Source organism: Dromiciops gliroides, chromosome 1 (assembly GCF_019393635.1).
Source record: "Dromiciops gliroides isolate mDroGli1 chromosome 1, mDroGli1.pri, whole genome shotgun sequence".
Classification (NCBI taxonomy): domain Eukaryota; kingdom Metazoa; phylum Chordata; class Mammalia; order Microbiotheria; family Microbiotheriidae; genus Dromiciops; species Dromiciops gliroides.
This window is the reverse complement of record NC_057861.1, coordinates 50469824-50489996: the sequence shown is the minus strand read 5'-3', so window position 1 is coordinate 50489996 and position 20173 is coordinate 50469824. Positions and strand designations below refer to the sequence as shown.

At 43.8% G+C, this 20173-nt stretch overlaps 1 protein-coding gene across 1 annotated transcript; it reads left to right on the top strand.

Annotated features, from left to right (window-relative positions):
- Nucleotides 1-388: 388 nt before the first annotated feature.
- On the top strand, nt 389-13036 carry LOC122744824 (40S ribosomal protein S26-like). Its single transcript, XM_043990387.1, has 2 exons — nt 389-521; nt 12687-13036. The coding sequence occupies exons 1-2, from the start codon at nt 389-391 to the stop codon at nt 13034-13036; spliced, it is 483 nt and encodes a 160-aa protein (XP_043846322.1).
- The last annotated feature ends 7137 nt before the right edge of the window (nt 13037-20173 follow it).

Sequence of the window (20173 nt, the reverse complement as noted above, 5' to 3'; positions counted from 1 at the left end):
AACCTCCCAGCCCAGCGGGGTCCGGACCGCCCTCCCTGGCCCCGCCCCTGGGCCCGCCCCTCCGTGCCTCTCTGACCCGCCCCGGGAACTCGGGGCTGCTCGGTACTGGGCACGAAGATGGGCAGAGGAGCCTGGACTAGTCTAGTGATCCCCGAGACCCTTTGGCGACCTCTCTTTTCTTAACCCCGTGGCCCTTCTCTTTGAGCCTCAAATTTTCTCGTCTGTGAAACGAAGGGGACATGGACCAGGATCCCACCTTTAAAGAACAACCATCCCCCTGGATTAGGACGCCCCGGAAATCGTGTTTTAGGGTGTTCCCCAAAGGATCCCTTGAACAAGTGAAGTGAGCAGAACCAGGAGGGAACACAGTAACTGCAACATTGTAACCATGGCCAACTGCGAAAGACTTCGCTACTTTGTTCATGACAGTGTCCTCGATTCCAAAGAAATCGTCCTGAGAAAAACGCTCTCCATTTTCAGCGAGAGAACTGATGAACTTGGACTGCAGACTGCAGCATGGGGTGGGGGTGTTTGAGGTTGTAGTCATTTTCTTTATTTCTCTTGCTTTTTCTTTTCTGGCTAATATAGAGATATGTTTTGCATGCCTCCACGTGCATAATGGGTATCGTATTGCTTCCCTTCTCAATGGGAGAAGGACTGGAGATTGGAAGAGAATTTGAAACAACCACCAAAAAAAAAAAGCTAAAAAAAAAAAAGGACTCCTTACATAGAATTGAGCTGGACTACCCAGCAACTGCAAAGACCCTCACTAACTTTGGAATTGGGAGCTTCACCCACTCTCTCTGGGTGCTGCTCACCCTGTGTCACCCTCCAGAAAGCAACAGTGAGGAGGGTCTGGGGGCGGGGGGAAGCCTGGGAGTTGAGCACATTGAATAAAGGTCTCAGTCTGGTCCCCATTTGGAATCTGGGTGGAGCACTTTGGGTTCCTCCCTGCACTCCCTCGACCTTACGCTAGACTTTGGGGGCCATGAAGGCAGATTAGGGAAGGGACTTTGGATAGAAAAGAGTCTGAATGGACTCTGTTCCCTGGAAGTTCCTTATCCCCTTTCTGTCACAGCCTTCACTAGAGACTGAGGTAGAGAAATGAGGAAATATTGGGGGAGGAAATCCCAAGAACTGGAGTGAGGGTTACCTAGTCCTTGTGATCCATAAAATCACAAGCCTGAGTGTGGGAAGGGACTTTAGGACATCGAATGGGATGGGACATTAGAACAGAGACATGGAATTTTAGAGCTGGAAAAAAGGAAGGAAGGAAGGAAATAAACTTTGAATACTCACCCAATTCTGGAGAACACCCTGGAACTATGCCCAGAGGGCTACGAAACTGTGAATATCCTTTGATCCAGCAATACCGATACCAGCTCTGTATCCTAAAGAGAGAAAAGGAAAAGTCCCTATATGTAGAAAACTATTTGGAGCAGTTCTTTTTGTGGTGGAGAACTGGAAAAGGAGGGGATGCCCATCAACTGGGGAAGCTGTGGTTTACAATTGTGATGGAATACTTCAGTGCTATAAAGAAGTGATGAGGGGGCAGCTAGGTGTCGCAGTAGATAGAGCACTGGCCCTGGATTCAGGAGTCCCTGAGTTCAAATCCAGCCTCAGACACTTGACACTTACTAGCTGTGTGACCCTGGGCAAATCACTTAACCCCAATTGCCTCACAAAACAAAACAAAAAAGAAGTGATGAGTGGGGCAGCTAGGTGATGCAGTGGATAGAGCACCTCGATTCAGGGGGATCTGAGTTCAAATCCAGCCTCAGACATTTGACACTTCCTGGCTGTGTGACCCTGGGCCAGGCACTTAACTTCAACTGCCTCACCAAAAAAAAAAAAAAAAAAAGAAGTGATGAGCAAGATGATTTCAGGAAAACCTGAAAAGATTTATATGAACTGATGCAGAGTAAAGTGAGCACAACAGTAACAGCAATGTTGTAAAGATGATCAGCTGTGGAAAAACTTAGCTACTTTGATCAGTAAAATGATCCAAAACAATTCCAAAGGACCTGTGATGAAAAATACTCTCCAGCTCCAGAGAGAGAACTGATGATGAATGCTGAGTGTAAACTGAAGTAGAACTTTCTTGTTTTGTTTTGGTTTTGGTTTGATGATACGGCTAATTAGGAAATAAATATTTGGCAGGATTTCACACATATAATTGATATTATATTCACTTGCCCAGTGGGTTGGGGAGAGGTGGGACTTAAGGGAGAGAATCTGGAACTCAAAATTTCAAGAAAAAGAGTGTTAAAAATAAATAAACAGGGGCAGCTAGGTGGTGCCGTGGATAAAGCACCGGCCCTGGATTCAGGAGGACCTGAGTTCAAATCTAGCCTCAGACACTTAACATTTACTAGCTGTGTGACCCTGAGCAAGTCGCTTAACCCCCATTGCCTCTAAAAAAAAAAAGATTTACAAAAATAAACAAACAAACAAACAAACAAACAAATAAATAAAGGGGCAGCTAGGTGGCATAGTGGATAGAGCACCAGCCCTGGAGTCAGGAGGACCTGAGTTCAAATGTGACCTCAGACACTTAACACTTACTAGCTGTGTGACCCTGGGCACCTCACTTAACCCCAATTGCCTCACTATAAATAAATAAATAAATGAATGAATGAATGAATGAAATAAGTAAATAAATAAATAGACAAAGAAACAAGCGGCCGCTAGGTGGCGCAGTAGATAAAGCACTGGCCCTGGATTCAGGAGGACCTAAGTTCAAATCCAGCCTCAGACACTTGATAATTACTAGCTGTGTGACCCTGGGCAAGTCACTTAACCCTCATTGCCCTGCAAAAAAAAAAAAGAAAAGAAACTGGAGGGGGCCTCAGAATATAGAAGTCAGAGTTGAAAGAGACCTAAAAACATACAATTTAAAGTTCTTAAAAAAGAAAATGGGACAGCTAGGTGGCACAGTGGATAAAGCACTGGCCCTGGATTCAGGAGGACCTGAGTTCAAATCTGACCTCAGACACTTGACACTTACCAGCTGTGTGACCCTAGGTGAGTCACTTAACCCTCATTGCTCAGACCTGGGGATGACAGGGAGGGAAAGGAATGGGGGAGGCCTGGGATTGTTGCTCTTGTCCTTCCAGAAACACTAGTCTAGGCTCTGGCTTGGCCCTCCTTTCTCCCAAACACACACTGGTGGGGAGTGTGCTGTTCAAAGAGGAAAATGCTCTGCATGTGCCAACAAAGAACCTGGGTTCTTGTGATCTTGGGGGTTTGAGTTGCCTTATTTGGCCCTGGCATTCCCCAGTTCTGAGCTGAAGACACTGAACTGGACTGGATGATTTCTAGTATCCCTTGCAATTTCGCTCCTATTCCCACGACCCTCTGATATCATGACTCGGGGTTGGCCTCCCCAAACCTTTGCTGCTTAGGGCCTGGCATAGAACCCTGGTGCAGGAAAGGCAGCAGCCTCCAGAGACCCTTTACCCTCCTTTCAATCACCCACCTACTACAAGTCTGGACCACCTGAACACAGAGAATGGGAATATGAAGGTGGAAAGGAGTCTGCCTTCAGGGAACTTACATTCTGCTAGGGTAAACTTTTTTTTTTTTTTTGGTGAGGCAATTAGGGCTAAGTGACTTGCCCGGGGTCACACAGCTAGTAAGTGTTAAGTGTCTGAGGCTGGATTTGAACTTAGGTCCTCCTGACTCTAGGGCCAGTGCTCTATCCACTGTGCCACCTAGCTGCCCCTTAGGGTAAACTTCTTAACCTGGGGAATCTTGTTGTTTTTTTTGCCCAGGGTCACACAGCCAGTAAGTGTTAAGTGTCCAAGGCCGGATTTGAACTCAGGTACTCCTGACTCCAGGGCCGGTGCTCTATCCACTGCGCCACCTAGCTGCCCCCTTGTTGTTTTTAAAAAAAATGTTTTGATAACTATATTTACCATATTATAACTATAATTTGTCTCCCCAGTAATCTCATGTATCTTATGTATTTACAAACAATGTTCTAAGAGGAGGTCTGTAGGTTCACTGGACTGCAAAGGAGGTTAGGAAACAGAAAAGGTTGAGAACTCATGTAGCATATGACAAAATATTAGGAGACCCCCTGTTTTCCAGAGCTAAGGCCTAGCAAACAAGCTGTGCCCTGAGCTTGGCAGGACAACAATTCTTTGCAATCACCCTCTGAACTCACCCTCTGGCAAAATCACATAATTCACCAGGTGTTCTCTGAGCTGGATAAGCACAGGAGAAACTCAGAAGGTCCTGCAATGACTCAAACTTGTCACATCTTGCTGTTGCCCTCATTGTCAGGGCTACAGCTCACAGGGCAGCAACTAGTATAAGTATTGAGATCTCCCCACACTGTCTCAGGTCCCTCCACTAGGGGTGGTGTCCCAGCACCTGTCCTTGCTTGCAAGCCTTTTTCCTCACTTTGCAAATAAAACTTCTTGGGGGTGGCTAGGTGGTACAGTGGATAGAGCACCAGCCCTGGATTCAGGAGGACCTGAGTTCAAATCTGGCCTCAGACATTTAACACACTTACTAGCTGTGAGACCCTGGGCAAGTCACTTAACCCTAATTGCCTCACCAAAAGTAAAAAACAAAAAACAAAAAAACGAAATTAAAACTTCTCTCTGATTCCTGACTCTCCTGTTTCTGGCCTGCTCTGTTCCTCCAGCCATTCATAGGTTAGAGACCCATTCCACGCAGTTGACAAATACAGTGTTTCTCATTATGGATAGTGGCTAGAGTGCTGGACCTGGATTTGGGGAGAGCTGGGTTCAGATTCAACCTGGAAGTGATATTTGTCTATCTGAACTATCATTTCTTTCTTTCTTTCTTTCTTTCTTTCTTTCTTTCTTTCTTTCTTTCTTTCTTTCTTTCTTTCTTTCTTTCTTTCTTTCTTCCTTCCTTCCTTCCTTCCTTCCTTTCTTTCTTACTTACTAGCTTACTTACTTACTAACTGTGTGACCCTGGGCAAGTCACTTAACCATCATTGCCCCACAAAAATAGATAGATAGATAGATAGATAGATAGATAGATAGATAGATAGATAGATAGATAGATAGATAGACAGACAGATAAATTTGACCTTGGACACTTACTTGCTTGGACACAATAAAAATGAAGAAACCTACTAGAAGTGGGTTTCAATCTGCATTCAGAGCTCATCAGTTCTCTCTCCAGAGGTGCATAGCATTTTTCACCATAGTTCCTTTGGAATTGTCTTGGATCATTGTCTTGATCGAAATAGCCAAGTCTTTCACAGTTGATCATCATTACAACATTGCTGCTACTGTGCACAATGATCTATCTCTGGGCTCTTCTCACTTCACTCTGCATCAGTTCATAATAAGTCTTTCCAGGTTTTTCTGAGAGTATCCTGTTCATCATTTCTTATAGAGCAATGGTATTTCACCACAATCATATGCCACAACTTGTTCAGCCATTCCCCTACTGAGGGGCATCCCCTGGATTTCCAATTCTTTGCTACCACAAAAAGAGCTGCTCTAATTAGTTTTGTACAAATAGCTCTTTTTCCCTTTTGTTTGATCACTTTGGGATACAGACCTAGTAGTGGTATTGCTGGGTCCAAGGATCTGCACAGTTTGATAGCTTTTGGGACATAGTTTTCCAGAATGGCTGGCTACTTCACCAACAGTGCATTAGTGTGCCAACTTTTCCACATCCCCTCTAGCATCTGCCACTTTTCTTTTCTGTCATGTTAGCCAATCTGACAGGTGTGAGGAGGTATCTCAGAATTGTTTTAATTTGCATTTCTATAATTAGTGAACTAGAGCTTCTTGAGCAAGGTAGGGACATGGTCGGGCTTGTGTTCTAGAAAGATCCCTTTAGTGGCTGAGTGGAAGAAGGATTGGAGTAGGGAGAGACTTAGGGCAGGCAGACCCACCTGCAGGCTATTGCCATAGTCTAGCCCTGAGAGGATGAGGGACTGCACTAGAGGGTTGGTGGTGTCAGAGGAAAGAAGGGGCCTATGGGAGACATGTTTACCTAAGTATTTATTAAGCATTTATTGTGTGCCAAAGCAATGCTAAACACTGAAGTGTTCAGCAAAAAAGGAAATATTCCCTGGCCTCCTAGAGCTTCCATTTCAATGTGGGGAGTGAAAGGAGGCAACACAGAAAAGGAAGCTGAAGGGGCAGCTAGATGGAGCAGTGGATAAGGCACCAGCCCTGGATTCAGGAGGACCTGAATTCAAATCCGGCCTCAGACACTTGACACTTACTAGCTGTGTGACCCTGGGCAAGTCACTTAACCCCCATTGCCTGCAAACAACAACAACAAAAACCAAACAAACAAAAAAAAGAAAAGGAAGCTGAAGAGGGAGGTGAGTGAATGTCCCTGAATGGGGGCATGGTGGAGAAAGCAATCCAGAGAGTCAGGAGTGGAGCCTGATGAGGAATCAAGGAAGACTAGTCTGGCCTTCACCCTTCCTTAAAATAGAAGGTCTAGGGGCAGCTACGTGGCACAGTGGATAGAGCACCAGCCCTGGATTCAGGAGGACCTGAGTTCAAATCCAGCCTCAGACATTTGACACTTCCTGGCTGTGTGACCCTGGGCAAGTCACTTAACCCCAATTGCCTCACCAAAAAACTAACTAACTAACTAAATAAATAAAAAGAGAAGGTCTAGGAAGAGATGACCAGTCAGGGAAAGGGGCCAGGGGGATGGAAGGATCTTCCAGAGTGAGAAGGTTGTTTGGCAATGGTGGCCCATTCCATCTTTGATTCTATGTGCACAAAAAGAGAAATACAGGGTATGGACCAAAGAAATAAACCATCAGCAGGAGGAGGGGGCAGGCTACCAACTGGGAAAATTAGATGAGGCTTCTTGAAGAGGCAACACCAGAGCTGAGCTTTGAAGGAAGCCAGAGGTGCTGAGAGCAGTATGCAAAGGAAGATGGAAGATGGAATGCTATGTCCAGGAGAACAAATGGGCCATTTTGTTGGAACAGAAGTCAATTCCTAATTGAATGCCATTCCCCACTGTTACCAGGTCTGGAGTCAGAGACCTCAAAGACCTAGCAGCACCTGGGGGAGAGGGGGATGGATGGATGGATGGATGGATGGATGGATGGATGGATGGATGGATGGATGGATGGATGGATGGATGGATGGGTGGGTGGATGGGTGGATGGGTGGATGGATGGATGGATGGGTGGGTGGATGGGTGGGTGGATGGGTGGATGGATGGTTGGAAAGGGATGGGTAGATGGGTGGATAGATGGATGGATGGGTGGGTGGATGTCATGGCTTTATTCCTGAGCTTGAAGCTGAGGGCAGAGAACTTGGAATCTTCCCAGCTCTGGTCCCCCAGGGTGTCTACATTCTTTTCTGTACTCCACCCCACCCTGCCCTACCCCACCCAGATTTCATCAGGATCAGAAAGGAAAACCATCCTCTGCCCACAAAAGCCATTCTTCACTTCTCTTTTCCAGGAAGGAGGCAGCAGACCCTGGATTTATTTGGGGAGTGCTGCTTGGGGTAGCTCATGGGCCTGGGCTATCAGCTGAGCTTTTTGAGGAGAGCAGGCCTGAAGTCTGATAAAGGCAAGGCTCATATCAGCCAGGCACCAGTGCATCATGCATCAAACTTAATTCTGATAGAAAAGTGTCCCCTCTGGGACCTGGGAATTCCCAGAACTGTACTCTTACCTACCAGCCCCCATCCCCTATCTCCCATCAGCCCCTCCTACATAAACCCAAGGGACTTTCTAATTTCTTGTGAATTGCTTTTCAAAGTACATGGGTGGGGGGTGCAGGAAGGAAGAGGAAGGTCAGTACAGGGCATTTCTGGAGTCTGAGGGACTTGGAGACGAGGGGAACTAGTCACTGATAGAGGAACCCTGAAACCAATCCCAGGGGGGAAAACCTGGGGTGATCCAAAGCCCTGGAAGTTTCTGCTCTTCTCCTCTGGTCCAGGAGGCTAGATAACCCCTTATCAGAGACATAGGGGACATTTTGTAAAGGGGCATTAGAAACCACAATGTGGTTGGATGTTTAAATGGCATGTCATAAACTGACACTGCTGAAAGGGGTCTTCTACATCAGCTAGAGCAACCCTTAGCAAGAGCTGTCTGAAGTGCTGAGAGGAGGGTGGTCAGATCACAGCCAGGATGGGTCAGTTCTTCCTGGTCTGCCTGGCTCTAGGTTCAGGGCTCTTATTCACTCTACCATATAGCTGCCTTCCACATGACAGCCCTTCTTGTATTTGAAGAAAGCTATAATTTCCTCTTTTTAAAAAAGCTATAAACATTTTTATTTATAGTTTGGGGTTCCAATTTTTATCCCTCCTTCCCTTCCTCCCCTTCCCCCTCCCTGAGGCTGTAAGCAATCAGATATGGGTTATACATGTATGATTATGTAAAACATTACCTTATTAGTTATTCTATATAAGAAAAAACTTGAATAAAAGAAAAAATGAGAGTGAAAAAGAGCATGCTTCAGTCTATGTTCCATCAATACTAGTTCTTTCTTTGGAGGTGGATAATATGTTTCATCCATAGTCCTTTGGGATTGTCTTGTATTGTATTGCTGCGAATAGTTGTCATTCACAGTTCTTTGAACAACATTGCTGTCTCTGTGCTGTGATGTTTAAAATCTAAATTGTGGTTGCTTTAAATTAGAAGCTTTAGCACCAGTCCTTAGGCATTAAACATTTATTAAAGCATACAGATATTCCCATGGAGTTCAGAAAGTTAAAAAAAAAAAGCCTATTTAGCCTAGAGTTCCAGCCTGGTCTGGTTCTTCCTCAAGTCCTCTGCCACAAGCCTGCTTCAATCATGAACTCTCTCCAGCAAACTGATTGTGGAAGCTTTTTATAGGTCTGGAACAGAAGCAGTCCTTACACACTGCTTCAAGCTAAAAAGAAGTCTTGTCATTTCTTATAGCACAATAATATCCCATCACCATCATATACCACAGCTTGTTTAGCCATTCCCCAATTGATGAGTGTCCCTTTGGTTTCCAATTCTTAGCCACCACAAAAAGACCTGCTATAAATATTTTTGTACAAATAGGTCTTTTTCTCTTTTGGGGGATGTCTTTGGGATATGAACCTAGCAGTAGTATTGCTGGATCAAAAGATATGCAGGGTTTTTTTGGTTTTTTTTTTTTTAGGGCAATGGGGGTTAAGTGACTTGCCCATAGTCACGCAGCTAGTAAGTGTCAAGTGTCTGAGGTCGGATTTGAACTCAGGTCCTCCTGAATCCAGGGCCGGTGCTCTATCCACTGTGCCACCTACTTGCCCCCTATGCACAGTTCTATAGCCTTTTGGGCATAGTTCCAAATTGTTCTCCAGAATGGTTGGATCAGTTCACAACTCCACCAACAGGGGATTCAGGGTCCCAACTTACCCACATCCCCTCCAACATCCAACTTTTTCCTTTTTTGTTATATTGGCCAATCTAATAGGTGTGAGGTGATACCTCAGAGTTGTTTTAATTTGCATTTCTCTGATCAATAGTGATCTAGACCATTTTTTCATATGATTGTAGATAACTTTTGTATCATTTCCTCTTAAGATTTCTTTTTCCTAAGTAAAAAAAAAATCCCCAAGTTCCTTTAAGCTACTCTCACCTGACGAGACCTAACCTTCATTATCCTTGTTTCCCTCCTCTGGCTCTTCAATGTCCTTTCAAAACCTGCTATCAATTTGGTGAATAGCTAAACCAATTGTTGAATGCATGTATACCATGGTGTAATCTTTTTTTTTTTTTTTTTTTTTTTATACGGTGTAATCTTAAAATGATGAGGTTCTTATGAAGAATTCAGAAAAACTTAGGAAGAAACATATGAACTGATATGGAGCAAAATGAGTAGAAAATCAGGAAAGCACTTTACACAATTACCACAAGAGGTTAAGGGGAAACAGCCTTGAAAGACTTCAGACCTCTTCTCAGGTGAGTGTCCAATCCCAGCTTTAGAGGATGAATGGTGAAGTGTGTCTCCCAACTCTAAGTATGGAGGAAGCAGAAGGCCAAGTGGAGAATAAGGCATGTATTTCTACTCATGGCCAATGGGTTGGCTGGTTTTGCTTGATTGTGCTTGTTCATTAAGAGGGGGTTCTAGTGGGTGTGAAAAGGGTGGGTAAGAGTCTTTGGAAGGTATCATTAACAGTAAAGATTAAAAAAAAAGAACAGAGCATCAAGATTTGAAATTAAAAAAAAAAATTGGACCCCTGAGCAACGCAATACTCTGTTGTTGGTTAAAGTCCATCTATTCAACATTATATGAAGCCTGAGATGGAGCTGACCTATTTGGTGGGTGACTGGCTTCCAGGCCTAAATTGATCACTCTATAATAATCATTTATTGTTGTCGTTTGTCCTTTGATTTTTGGTTTTTTGGGGGTTTTTTTTGTCATTTGTTTTTGAAGAGGACCATGACGTTGGGAGTCATGTCGTGACTTGCACTGAATTTGAATTTAAGTGAGGGAGATCTGTGCAAAGTCACCAACCTCACTCTCTCCTCCAGAGCCATCTGGGTCCAGTGGCAAGATATAGATCAGGATAACTAGAGATGGCCTCAGATGTTTGAGGCAAACAGGGTGAAGTGATTTGCACAGGGTCACATAGCTAGTAAGTGTCTGAGGTGAGATCTGAACTCAGGTCCTCTTGACCCCAGGGACAGTGCTTTATCCACTGTGCCATATAGCTGCTCCAATCATTTATTAGACTCCACTGAACTTTGCCTTGACCATTAGTCAGGCCTAGCCACTTACTACCTGCCCAGAGGCTGCACCACTCCCAACATCATTCCCCAACATGCTTTGCCCAAGGAGTCAAATGTCACTGTCAACCTAACTTTTTCCAGAACCAGTCTCTAACCTATGTATGGCCTGCACAAAATAGGCTAGAGACAGGTGCCAGGAGTTACAGAGAAAGTTTATTTTGGGGGAGCTAGGTGGCACAGTGGATAAAGCACTGGCCCTGGATTCAGGAGGACCTGAGTTCAAATCTGACTTCAGACACTTGCTACTTACTAGCTGTGTGACCTTGGGCAAGTCACTTAACTCTCATTGCCCCACACACCAAAAAAAAAAAAAAGTAAAGAGAAAGTTTATTTTCTAAGTGAGGAAAAAGGCTTGTAAACAAGGTGGAGCTATAGACCCGTGCCAGGGCCCCACCCCTAGTAGGGGGACCCGAGTTAGCGTGGGGAGATCTCAATACTTATACTAGTAACTGCTCAGTGAATTGTAGCCCTAACAGTGAGGGAGCATCAAGCATGTGACAAGTTTGATTCACTTGCAGGACGTTCTGACTTTGTTCAGTGTTTGTCTTTGAACAGAGCGTGAGATCATCCAGAGAGTGATTGCAAAGGATTGTTGTCCTGCTAAGCTCAAGGCACAGCTTGCTTGCTGGGCCTTAGCTTTGGAAACAGGGAGGCTAAATTTTACTTTTTCAAACATAGTGGCTGAAGAAAAAGGCATGGCAATCTATTATCTTTACACTAGTCCCAGTACTAGACTAGACTATCTTAGACTCAGACTTCCTGTGATTCAGAGTCACAGGTTAAAGGGAGAATGTCCCTTTCTTGGCTACTCCTCCCTCATTCTCTCATGCCCATTCCTGTCCACTCCAATTCTCCTTGTCCTTATTCCACCCAATCCACTCTCCATTTTGCCCTCTTTCCATTGGTAACAAACATCCTTTCAAATTCCCTCTCATGTTTCTTCATTTCATGGAAAGAAATGAAGATTCCCTCAGAAGAGATTGTATCAATTTGGAATTATGCCCAAAGGGCTATAAAGCTGTGCATACCCTTTGACCCAGTAATACCACTTTTGGGTCTTTTCCCCAAAGAGATCATGGAAAGGGGAAAGGGACCCACATGTACAAAAATATTTATAGCTGCTCTGTACGTGGTGTCAAGGAATGGGAAGTTGAAGGGGTGCCCATCAATTGGGGAATGGCTGGACAAGTTGTGGTATATGAATGTAATGGAATACTATTGTGCTATAAGAAACGATGAGCAGGAGGAGTTCAGAGAAACCTGGAGGGTCTTGTGTGGGCTGATGATGAGTGAGATGAGCAGAACCAGAAGAACATTGTACACAGTATCATCAACATTGTGTGCTGATCTACTGTGATGGACTAGATTCTTCTCACCAATGCAATGGTACAGAAGAGTTCCAGGGAACTCATGATGGAAGAGGATCTCCAAATCCAGGGGAAAAAAAAAAAGAACTGTGGAGTATGGATGCTGAATGAACCATAGTATTTCTTTTGTTTTTGGTGCTGTTGTTTTTCTATTTTGAGGTTTTTCATCATTGCTCTGATTTTTCCCTCATAACATGACTAATGCAGAAATATGTTTAATTTTATTATGTGTATATATATATATAAATAAACCTATATCAGATTACCTGCTGTCTAGAGGAGGGAGAAAAAATCTGAAATTGGAAAGCTTGTATAAACAAAAGTTGAGAACTATCTTTACATGTAACGGGAAAAAAACTAAAATACTTTATTTAAAATAAAGGGGGGGGGTGGCTGGGTGGCTCAGTGGATAAAGCACCGGCCCTGGATTCAGGAGTTCCTGAGTTCAGGTCCGGCCTCAGACACTTGACACTTGCTGGCTGTGTGACCCTGGGCAAGTCACTTAACCCCCATTGCCCTGCAAAAAAATAAATAAATAAATAAAGGGGGGGACTGTGGCGTTTGGGAAGGCCGGCCTTGAGGCTCTTGAAGCTGGGACCAAGAAGAGGAGGAACAACAGGCGCGCCAAGAAGGGCCTCGGCCACGTGCAGCCCAGCCGCTGCACCAACTGCGCCCGCTGCCTGCCCAAGGATAAGGCCATCAAGAAGTTCGTCATCCGAAACATCGTGGAAGCCTGGGCCGTCTGGGACATTTCCGAGGCCAGTGTTTTCGACTCTTATGTGCTCCCCAAACTATATGTGAAACTGCATTACTGTGTGAGCTGCACGATCCACAGCAAGGTAGTGAGGAATTGGTCTCGTGAGGCAAGAAAGGATCGGACACCCGCACCCCGCTTCAGACCTGCTGGTACTGCCCCCAGACCCCCTCCAAAGCCAATATAAAGCTCTATCTGCCTATCAAAATTCCTGAACTAATGAGAGGAAAATAAAATGGTTGGCTTACATTAAAAAAAAAAAGAGAGAGACTGGACCCTCTCCAGCTCTGGGTATATTTCTATTCAGGCCCTCCCCCTTTCTCTCTGTCCCCAGAGTGGTCCATGAGGAGGAAAAAGCATCACTCAGCAACTTCTTCTTCTTTGGGTTTCATTCAACTCCAGTTTGTCACTCAGTCCAGGATCTTGGTGACAATTGAGAATTGTCTCATTCTTCCTCCTTTCTTTTATTTATTTATATTTTTGCAGGGCAATGAAGGTTAAGTGACTTGCTCAGGGTCACACAGCTAGTAAGTGTCAAGTGTCTGAGGTTGGATTTGAACTCAGGTCCTCCTGAATCCAGGGCTGGTGCTTTATACACTGCATCACCTAGCTGCCCCCTGCCCTTCTTTCGTTTTTTAAAATTATTTTATTTATTTCACTACTTCCCAATTACATGTAAAAAAAAGTTAACAATTTCTAAAAATTCTTTCCCTCCCCCCCTCCTTCTTCTTCCTTTCTTGAGGAGTTTCCTTGCCTGGCTCATAGTCTTCCTCCCCACACCAACCCAGGTCTTGATGCTTGGGGACTTCAACTTCCAAGTTGATGTCCCTTCAAACATCCTTGCTCTCTAGCTCAGGGAGATCCCCGGATCCCATGACCTTTGCCCTCACTCCACCTCAGCCTTGAACAGGGATGACTGTATCCTTGAGCTCATCCTCACCTAAGTGTTTCTCCTTCAGAATCCATAACTTTGAAGTTCCTCTGTCTGAGAACATAAGCTTCTGTTCTCCCAGCCCTCCCCGTGTTTCCTTCCTCCTAAACCTAGTCTCTGTCTGCCCTATCACCTTCAAAATGCTCATTCCATTTCCTCCCTACTTTCCTAGGCCAGTCATCATCCTTGCTCTGGCTTTCCTTTCCTCCCTTCAAGATCTTGACCCTTTAGTCAACCACCTTGGCTTTACCCTCTCTTCTATCTTTGAATCCTTTGCCTAGTAATTCCAATGGCTACTCATCCCTTTCTAAACCCCAACCCTGGAATACTTCACCATCTGCCTTCTGGGTGGGGACAGCCAGGTGACACAGTGGATAGAGTGCCTGGTATGGAGTCAGGAAGACCCATCTTCCTGAGTTTAAATCTGGCCTCGGACATTTACTAGCTGTGTGACCCTGGGCAAGTCACTTCACCATGCCTGCCTCAGTTTCCTCATCTGTTAAATAAGTTGGGGGGGCAGCTAGGTGGCATAGTGGATAGAGTACCAGCCCTGGATTCAGGAGGACCTGAGTTCAAATCCAGCCTCAGACATTTGACACTTCCTGGCTGTGAACTCAACTTGAGAACACCTTCAAAGCCAATGGATTTGGATGACACCAACCAATCACCTTGAAGCAGTGTGTAAGGACCACCTCTGTTCCAGAACTATAAAAAAGCTTCCACAGTCATCTTGAGAAGGAGTTCCTGATTAAAACAGGCTCCTGGGAGAGTGCCTGATTAAAGCGGGCTCGTGGAGGACTTCAGGAAGAACCCAACCAGGCTGGAACGCTAGGCTAGGTAGGATTTCTTTTTCATAACCTTCTGAACTCTTTGTCAATATCTGTATGCTTTAATAAATGTTTAATGCCCAAAGACTGGTACTGAAGCTTCTTAATTTTTGGTGACCACAATTAAGATTTTAAACATCACAGTTTGGTGACCACAAAGGGACCTTAAGGACCCTCCCAAAAGGGCAAGATGCTTGAATATTCTACTATCCCTTTGGTTTTCTCATCGGAATGTATTGGGACAGCATAACGTCCCGACTTAGAGGAATAGTTTACTCAATAGTCCTTCATAACATTATTGGTTTTTTCCTCATTCAGGCAGCAAAAAGTTTTTGGTATAATAGTCTAAGTATGAATCTTTGGGAAAATGCGTTTAATATAAGTAGAAATTTTATGCCTGCAATTGAAATACCTTTTAATACCACATCCGTAGTTCATACGACTAAGGATTTCATTTTTGCTATAATCATTGTTATGATATGGGGGAAATTGTCACATATGGAGAGAGACGCCAAGATGGCTCCTTCTACTAGAGATGATCCAAGTTTAGAATCAGATCAGCAGGGGCAGCTAGGTGGCGCAGTGGATAGAGCACCAGCCCTGGAGTCAGGAGTACCTGAGTTCAAATCTGGCCTCAGACACTTAACACTTACTAGTTGTGTGACCCTGGGCAAGTCACTTAACCCCAATTGCCTCACTAAAAAAAAAAAAAAAAAGAATCAGATCAGCAGAAACTGCTCCCCCTGCAGGAAACTATAGAACATACCAAAAAAGGAGCACCAATTCAAGTCAGAAAATATAGCCCCTTTAGACCAAGTGACTTGAGCGCATGGAAATCAATCATCCCTAGTTTTGAGAAAAATCCAAACACTGTAATTTCACAGTTAAGGACTATATTTAATGCATATCAACCCACTTGGGCTGATGTTACTTGCCTTATGGAAACTTTACTATCCCAGGCTGAGATTGCAGATATTATCTCAGCAGGAAATGCCCTTGTTTCGAAGGGTCAGGCTGTTGTGGCGTGGCCTCTAAGGGATCCAGAATGGAATTATAATAATGACAGACAATTCCAAGAATTAAAAGATGCTAGAGAAACACTTCTGAAGGGAATGGAAACTGGAAAACCGGCAGAAATTTTTAAGCCTACCTCAAGAGGCTAATGAAAGACCAAACAGATTTTACAATAGACTTTGTGAGGCTGCTAGACAGTATACCAGATTGGATACAGTAGATTTAAGAGATTCCTATATTGTTCTCAACACATTTGTTTATAATTCACTGCCAGAAATCCGCAGATACTTTCTGACACAATGTCCAGACTTGAAAAATATGACTATAGATAGGCTTAAGGAAGTTACCACCTATGTCTTTGAGTCAAATGAGGGGAATAAGCCTAAACAGAGCATTCTGGCACCAGCGCTTTCTGGTCAGGCATCTAAAGGTCAGCAAAGGCTCCTGGAGGAGTTCCTGATTAAAGCAGGCGCATGGTGGAGGACTTCAGGAAGAACCCACCCAGGCTGGAACTCTAGACTAGGTAGGACTTCTTTTTCTTAACTCCTTGTGAATACCTCTATGCTTTAATAAATGTTTAATGCCTAAAGACTGGTGCTGAAGCTTCTGATTGAAGGTGACCACAATTTAGATTTTAAGCATCACAGAACTCAGGTCCTCCTGAATCCAGGGCTCATGCTCTATCCACTGCTCCACCTAGCTGCCCCCTTATCCTATAATTTCAACGGTGTCCTCCGTGCAGCACCCCTGACCTCTTAGTCTTCCCTAATCTCTCTAACCTACTCCCTTCAGTATCTGCTCCAAAGTTATTCTCTCTTCAAGTCACCTATACCACCCCCTTCCTCTTTGCAACAATCATGGATCCCAAGTTTCCTCTTCTCTCTGATCTTACCCTTCAAATCCCTGAATCATGACACAGATGCCGACACCCTCCCCCCCTTGGCCAAATCTCTCCTCCTTTGCTCCAAACTGGAAGAGGTGGTCCTTCTTGCAGATGCCAACCTCTCGACTTGCACCCTTGAGAGAGCATTCTCACTGACCCTTTCTTCTGTCAACAGGTAATCACAGGGGGCAGCTAGGTGGTGCAGTGGATAAAGCACCTGCCCTGGATTCAGGAGGACCTGAGTTCAAATCCAGCCTCAGACACTTGACACTTACTAGCTGTGTGACCTTGGGCAAGTCACTTAACCCTCATTGCCCTGTGCAAAAAAAAATACATTAACAGGTAATCACAGCTTCTGGAAACTAGGTTTATTACAAGAGAAATGAATGAGCAATTCTCCTTCTCTATGTAGTGAATTTATGGTCTTTGATCACATCCCTTCCTCCTGACTCCCTTGGGAGATTACTCCTTACATACATACCCAGACTCCTCCATCCTTTTTTTTTTTTTTTAAGTGAGGCAATTGGAGTTAAGTGACTTGCCCAGGGTCACACAGCTAGTAAGTGTTAAGTGTCTGAGGCCGGATTTGAACTCAGGTACTCCTGACTCCAGGGCAGGTGCTCTATCCACTATGCCACCTAGCTGCCCCGACTCCTCCATCCTTAAAAAAAAAAGCACCAAACTTTTCCTTGTTTCCTTCCAGCTACCATCCTACATCCAGACTTCTAGAATAAATGATCTAGTTGCCTTTTTCTCATCTCCCTCGTTTCTCAGCCCCTTAAAGTCTAGTATCTGACCATCTCACTCAACTAAAACATCTTTGAGTTAACCAATAATCTGATGGCTTTTCCTCAGTCCTTATCCTTCTTGACCTTTCTACAGCATTTCATGCTGTGGTCCAACTTCTCCTTCCAGTGCTTTCGTGATACCTCTTCTCTCATGGTTCCTCTTCTTCCTGTCTGGCTACTCTTCACTCCACTTTGTTTGGATTCTCATTTGAGTCCCACGCCTCAGGACTCTCTTCTTTTTCCAGCTATTACACTCTTGGTCTCATCAGGTTCCATGGATTCCTTCCATGCAGATGACTCTCCAATTTCCACATTCAGCCTTAATCTCTTTCCTAAGCTGCAGCCCCACATCACCAACTGCCTACTGGCCATTTCCAATGCCTTGTCCCATAGGCATCTCAAACTTAACATTACTTCCCTGTTTCTGTTGCAGGCACCACCATCTTCCTAGTCACGAAGGTTCATAAACCTCAGCTCTTCTCTCTCTCATATCCAATCAGTTGCCAAGTCTTGCCGATTTTATGGCCTCGGTCTCTGGCACCTATCACTTCCTTTCCACTCATAGTCATTACCCAAGCTCAAGCCCCTTTGACCTCCTACATAACTTGGCCCCTTCCTACTTTTTCTTTTTCTCTTTCTTTTCTTTTTTTGCAGGGCAATGAGGGTTAAGTGACTTGCCCAAGTTCATACAGCTAGTGTCAAGTGTCTGAGGTAGGATTTGAACTCAGGTCCTCCTGAATCCAGGGCTGGTGCTTTATCCATTGCGCCACCTAGCTGCCCCTTCCTACTTTTTCTTACACTGAATATCCATCTTCCATCTTCACATACTCTGTGAACCAGTGACATGGGCCTCCTAGCTGTTTTCCTCACATGCTCCATCTCCCTATTCTGGACATTTCCTTTTTAAAAAAATAAATAAAGGTATTTTATTATTTTCCAGTTACATATAAGGATAGTTTTCAACATTTGTTTTCATAGGATTTTTAGTTCCAAATTTTTCTCCTACCCTCCCTTTCCCCCTCTCCAAGAAGGAAAGCAATCTGATATAGGTTATATATGTGCAATCACATTAAACATATTTCTGCATTAGTCATCTTGTGAAAGAAGAATCAGAGCATAAGGGAAAAACCTCAAAAAAGAAGGAAAAAAAAACCCAGCCCCAAAGTAGAAACAGCATGGTTCAATCTGCATTCATAATCCACAGTCTTTTTTTCTGGACGTTGAGAGCACTCTCCATCATGAGTTCTTTGAAATTGTCTTGAATCATTGCACTGCTGAGAAGCCAAGTCTATCCCTATTGTTCATCACACAATGTTGCTGTTACTGTGTTCAATGTTCTCCTGGTTCTGCTCCTCTCAGTCAGCATCAGTTCATGTAAGTCCTTCCAGGTTTCTCTGAACTACTCCTGCTCATTTCTTACAGCACAATAGTATTACATTACATTCATATACCACAACTTGTTTAGCCATTCCCCAACTGATGGGCATTCCCTCAATTTCTAATTTTTTGCCACCACAAAGAGAGCTACTATAAATATTTTTGTACATGTGGGTCCTTTCCCCCTTTCTATTATCTCTTTGGGATACAAACCTAGCAGTGGTACCACTAGGTCAAAGGGTATGAATAGTCCCATGGTCCTTTGGGCATAGTTCCAAATTGCTCTCCAGAATGGTTGGATCAGTCCACAGCTCCACCAACAATGCATTAGTGTTCCAGTTTTTCCACAGCTTCTCCAACATTTATTATTTTCCTTTTTTGTCATATTAGCCAATCTGATAGGTGTGAGGTGGTACCTCAGAGTTGTTTTAATTTGCACTTCTCTAATCAATAGTGATTTAGAGCATTTTTTCATATGGCAATAGATAGCTTTGATTTCTTCATGAGAAAACTGCCTGTTCATAACCTTTAACAATTTCTCAATTGGGGAATGATTTACATTCTTATAAATTTGATTTAGTTCCCTATATTTTTCTGAAATGAGTCCTTTATCAGAAATACTGGCTGTAAAAATTGTTTCCCAGCTTTCTGCCTCCCTTCTAATTTTGGCTGCGTCTGTTTGTAAAAACTTTTTAATTTAATGTAATCAGGGTCTTCCATCTTGCATTTCATAATATGCTCTATCTCTTGTTTGGACATAAATTATTTTCCTCTTCGTAGATCTGAGAGGTAAACTATACCTTCCTCTGCTAATTTATCTATGGTATCACCCTTTATGTCTAAATCTTGAACCCATTTTGACCTTATTTTTGTATAAGGTGTAAGATGTTGGTCTTTGCCTAGTTTCTGCCATACTATCTTCCAGTTTTCCCAGCAGTTTTTGTCAAATACTGAGTTCCTATCCCAGAAGCTGGAGTCTTTGGGTTTATCAAACAGTAGATTACTATAATCATTTACTGCTGTGTCTCCTGTGCCTAACCTATTCCATTGATCCACCACTCTATTTCTTAGCCAGTACCTAATAGTTTTGATGACTGCCACTTTATAGTATAGCTTCAAATTTGGTACAGTTAGCCCACCTTCCTGTGCATTTTTTTTGTTTTGTGTTTTTCTGGGCAATGAGGGTTAAGTGACTTTCCCAGGGTCGCACAGCTAGTGTCAAGTGTCTGAGGCCAGATTTGAACTCAGGTCCTCCTGAATCCAGGGCCGGTGCTTTATCCACTGCGCCACCTAGCGGCCCCATTCCTGTGCATTTTTAAAATTAGTTCCCTTGATATTCTTGACTTTTTTGTTCTTCCGGATGAATTTTGTTATTATTTTTTCTAGCTCTATAAAATAATTTTTAGGTATTCTGATTGGTATAGCACTGAATAGGTAAATTAATTTAGGTAGAATTGCCATTTTTATTATATTAGCTTGGCCTATCCATGAGCAATTGATAATT

Bases quoted from the DNA above. Each gene is read 5' to 3' on its own strand.
- LOC122744824 (XM_043990387.1), top strand. From the start codon at position 389: ATGGCCAACTGCGAAAGACTTCGCTACTTTGTTCATGACAGTGTCCTC. The intron at 522-12,686 runs GTGGGGGTGTTT...AGGCTCTTGAAG, and splicing joins ACTGCAGACTGCAGCATGGG to CTGGGACCAAGAAGAGGAGG.